The following is a 4,687-nucleotide window of genomic DNA, read 5'->3' as shown; positions in this document are numbered from 1 at the left end:
GTTAATGTTAATGATTATGCTCTGATTAGAATTTGATTCAATCCTCTCACATGCAAGAATTGGATCACAGGTATGGAGAAGATGGAGAACATAATTTCTCCATCTTCTCCATTGTCTGAGTCTGTGTAAATCGAACTGGACTGGAATGACATCCGAGTGCAGTCCGATGTTTTACTCACACCCATAGACTTGTATGGATGAGTGAGATCCGATTCGGATGCGCTCTCAGCATGCTGACATTTGGCCGAGTTTCATCAGTGATTTCAGTACAGAAACTTTACCAAAGTTTGGTCCGAGTTTCATCAGTTTTTCTTGTATTTGGAAAATAATTGTCTCCACCTTGTACTAGCTAACAGTCCGAGTGTGGTCCGATTTTCTCAGAAACCCATAGATTTTCAAGTTGTTTCTGATCCATCATTCAGATTGATATTAGACATGTCTACGCAATTTTGCACGGACTACTCAGTCTGCGTAAAATCACAAACATGTAATTGACCCCATTCACTATTAGGCTGGGGTCACACATGCGTGTTTTACGTACGTAAGAGCGAAAAAACTACGTCCGTAAAACTCGCATTGCATACGGCACAATGATTCTCAATGGGTCTAGTCCTATCAGCCGTATCTTACGGATCCGTAATATACGGCTTTGTACGGGCGCAGAAAATCGCAGCCTGCTGCGTTTGTCAGCGTATCGCGCAAAAAATACGCCAATGCAAGTCTATGGGAGAGCGTATAATACGGAATGCTTACGGACCATGCGTGTGCCTTGCGAGAAATACGGAACTTAATGGCAGATGTCCTGAAACGTCCAAAGGCCTCAATTAGGCAGGTGAGACATGCTAATTAGCTGAAAAAGCCAGACAGTGAACCCGGAAGTCTGCTGCACGCCTCCACGGAGTGAGATTCACCATGTCTCACATTATCAATGTGGACATGCTCATTATTTTGGTCCAAGAAAGGCCTGTAATTTGGGACCAAAGAGATCCAAACTACGCCAACAGAGCCCAAAAAGAGGCAGCATGGAGGAGCGTGTGTGTGGCCCTCTTCCCACATTATGACCAGCAGCCACGTCAGGCACAGCGACAGATAAGTAAGTACACCCATGTTTGAAATGTAATGTTCTTTGGAATTATCAGGCCCTTTCTACTTTGAATTTCTGCGCAATGTACTAAATAGTCATGAAGGAACTAGAAAGCCCACCAGTAGATCCAAGGTGTGGTACATGATATACGGATTTCATTAATGTTTACAATAGGTGTCCCTTTTACTTACTAACAGTGTTTCCCATTATTTGTCCTTTCTGTGATAGAGGTTAGTGGACTCTGTCCTTGTGGCTTTGCTTGCTAATTGGGGTTTTTGTTTCGATTTAAGATGAATTCTTCTCCCCAAAGGCCTATTTGGATGCTACACTTATAAATCTGTGTAGTCATTTACACCTTTTTGGAGCTCACTGATTAATGGTCTAAAGAATGTGTGTTTTTTTTGTTGTTTCAGTGGGTGATGTTACAACAAGGTGGCGGAGTATCCGCGACCAGTACAGGAGGGAGAGGCAGCAGCGGGAGAGAAGTGGAGCCGGGGCACCTCCCAAAAAAAAAAAGTACATATACTTTGACCGGCTCAACTTTCTCAATCCCAGCATGGACCTCAGGCCGTAAGTACCAATCTCAATAATTTTTGGTGTGGGTTTTGGTATTATTTGTGTTCTTACTTTTTTTTTTGGTTCCAGAACTCAGTCTAACCTCACTGACAGGGAGACAGGGTCTGACTCCGAACTGGTCATTGACCCAGTTGGGGAAGGTGAAGAGGTGGCTGGTCCATCTGCTGCTCCCTCTGGCTCCATCCCTCCTGGATCCTCCTCATCTCTTCATGAAGCTGGATCTGTCTCAGTCCCACACCCAGAGGACCCACAGTTTGCCTCTTCAGCGGCAGCCTCATCAGCAGCACCACCACCTAGCCAGGATGACCCTGTAAATAGCAGCAGCCCAACTGTTGCCCTGGCTCCATCCCCACAGGCTGCAGTCAGACCACAGCTTGCACGCCGCAGAAGAGAATTGAGACAAAGCCGCCAAAATGTCGATGCTGGGGTCCTGAGCTACTTGGCACGTGTTCGAGACGATGATGGGGAGGAGGGATTTACCAGGAGCATGGCCAATTACTTAAGGTCCATAGAGAGGGAGTTAAGGCTACGTGTGAGAGGGTGTTTTCAGATCCTTGTTGACGCATGCACCCCCCCAAATAACCCATACAATCTCATGCTGATGATTGAACAGTGGCAGATGTCACCTGAAAATGTTCTGCGGCCTCTGAGATTACAAGGCCTGGCAGCTCAACAAGGATCCGAACCACCCCCTCCACGTCAGCCAACACCTCAGCCCCAACCCCCATCAACCACACAATGGCCACCTCAGCAACATATGGCGGGATATGTTCAACCATCACAATATGGCCACTTGTCCACACCCAGTGCTGGAGGCTGGTCCCAACCTGGGTATGGACAATATGGTCATTTTGGGTTGGGTTATGATTCCCGGCCATATGGTTATCAGCAGCAGGGGTATGTCCAAAATCCACGCCCTACTCTTCCAAGTTCCCAGCATCCTAGCTGGCCAAATGTCCCTCAGGCCACAACATCATCTGCACAGGGTTCTGGACAATTGGGCCTACAAATGCCACCTGATGCAGACCCAGAGCAAGCTGCTTCTCCTGCCCCTACCTACCAGGACTTGTAATTTTTTGTTTTTAGGTTTGTTTTGTTTTTTATGTTTCTTTTAATTTTTTTTTTTTTGTTTTTTTCTATGATTTGTATACAATTTGTATGCTTGTATTCTCACTACAGAGCATGGTTGCTTGTGTTCGGAGTGGCAATTTTGGGCAAAAAAAAAAAAAATATGAGACCCAAAAAAGGTTATGACAAAAGAATAACCTACACAGTTGAAAAAGTTACCCAGTAAGTAAAATGTTTTTGTACTAGCAATCACCGTCTGCCTGCGCTGTATTCATTCTTCCATCACACACACATGATATGCTGATAACCATATGTGAAATAAGAAAAAACTAAACACAGAGTTGGAAAATTGTTTCACACATACTTTATATAGCTAATTAATTACACATGCAAAAAGGCATAGTCTTGCCAGGGAATAGCACCTTGAGGAGACAAAAAAAAATTGGTAAAGATATCACGAACTTTCAGACCAGAAAGTGGCCGACGCGGAGGAGGGACATATGGGGTAGGCCTACGAACATTGATCATGAGGTTATCTTCCACGCTTGGTGATGAACAATCATGTATTCTTGTGAAATTATGTAGAATGACACAGGCTTTTATCACTTCGTTGATTGTCGCCTCACTCAGCTGTATGGCAGAGTGAAGAACCCGCCATTTGGCCACAAGAATCCCAAAGGCGCACTCAACCAGTCTCCGTGCCCTGGCAAGTCTCAAATTAAACACCCTCCGCCGGTGGTCAAGGTTGCGCCTGGGGTAAGGCCTCATGACGTTCCGCAACAGTTGGAAGGCCTCATCTCCAACAAAAACAAAAGGCACTGCTTCAGCATTGGAGCCTGGGAGTTGTTGTGGTGGTGGGAGATTCAACTGGTTGTCACGTAGCCGCCGACCCATTATGGACGAATTGAAGACCCTAGAGTCTCCAGTTCGCCCATAGGCCCCAATGTCTACAATGACAAACCTGTAGTTACTGTCAGCAACTGCTAACAGAACTACAGAGAAAAACTGCTTGTAATTGTAGAATTGGGAACCAGAGTTCGGCGGCTTACGCACCCTGATATGTTTCCCATCCACAGCTCCAATGCAATTAGGGAAGTCACAATTATTTTGGAAACCTGTGGCGATTTTAAGCCAATCGTCCTGTTTTGGCTCAGGCAACACAGCTTCATGTAGTTTCAGCCAGATTTGGGAACAGGTTGTCCTAACAATGCCTGAAATGGTCGACCGCCCAATCAAAAACTCCAGGTGGAGACCCGCATAGGACAATCCTGTGGCCAGAAAGCTGCAATACAACAAAAAGGGAAAAGAAAAAAACATGAGCACTAAGATCCAAGGAAGAAGCCCAAGTGTATATTTCATAGAATATGACATTATTTACAGTATACAAATTGGCAGTTGAAAAAATAAATAGACTATAATCTTGACAACATTCTTGGATATGTGCTTGTGGCTTCATGTCCAAGTGAAGTTAATGAAACCTAGTAGTACACCTCACATTTGTTAAGAAAAACCCCCAAAAAACAGTATTTTCAAATGTGGAATACATACCGTAAGGTTAGGAGCAGACGCTCCTCAGCAGAGATGGCTTTTCTCATCCAGGTGTCCTTAAAGGTGAGCCCAGGACGTAAGAGCTCCAACAACATGTCAAAAGTCCGGATGGACATGCGAGTATACTGGTAAAACTTCTCTGGATGTGCCCTCAAAGCTGAATATAGTCTCTGGAAATGGCCTTTACTCTGGCGTTGGATCAATAGAGGATGGACCCACAATCTTCGTCTCCTCCTTCGCGGATCCACATTGACCGAATATGGCTGTCCAAAGCGACGAGACAACACCCAGTGAAGCAACACCCGCTGAGTTGTGCTTACATACACAGGGCCAGACATGGTTGTAATCTCCAAGCAACACAGCCAAAATATGCTAGAGAACATATAGGGCAGATGGGAGGGCTCCACCTGT

At 45.3% G+C, this 4,687-nt stretch overlaps 1 protein-coding gene across 1 annotated transcript; it reads left to right on the top strand.

Annotated features, from left to right (window-relative positions):
• Positions 1 to 520: 520 nt before the first annotated feature.
• Positions 521 to 3,472, top strand: LOC143818592 (uncharacterized). The gene is made up of 2 exons (XM_077299851.1): positions 521 to 1,654; positions 1,730 to 3,472. Exons 1-2 carry the CDS (start codon positions 1,473 to 1,475, stop codon positions 2,730 to 2,732), a joined length of 1,185 nt encoding a protein of 394 aa, XP_077155966.1. The 5' UTR covers positions 521 to 1,472; the 3' UTR covers positions 2,733 to 3,472.
• The last annotated feature ends 1,215 nt before the right edge of the window (positions 3,473 to 4,687 follow it).

Source organism: Ranitomeya variabilis, chromosome 3 (assembly GCF_051348905.1).
Source record: "Ranitomeya variabilis isolate aRanVar5 chromosome 3, aRanVar5.hap1, whole genome shotgun sequence".
Lineage (NCBI taxonomy): Eukaryota > Metazoa > Chordata > Amphibia > Anura > Dendrobatidae > Ranitomeya > Ranitomeya variabilis.
Note: the sequence above shows the minus strand (reverse complement) of the source record. Positions and strands in the feature narration are given on the sequence as shown.

What these genes read in the sequence shown, in the direction of transcription:
- LOC143818592 (XM_077299851.1), top strand. Translation starts at nt 1,473, where the DNA reads ATGTGTGTTTTTTTTGTTGTTTCAGTGGGTGATGTTACAACAAGGTGG. An exon ending in CCCAGCATGGACCTCAGGCC is followed by an intron (nt 1,655 to 1,729) that starts GTAAGTACCAAT and finishes TTTTGGTTCCAG; the next exon opens with AACTCAGTCTAACCTCACTG.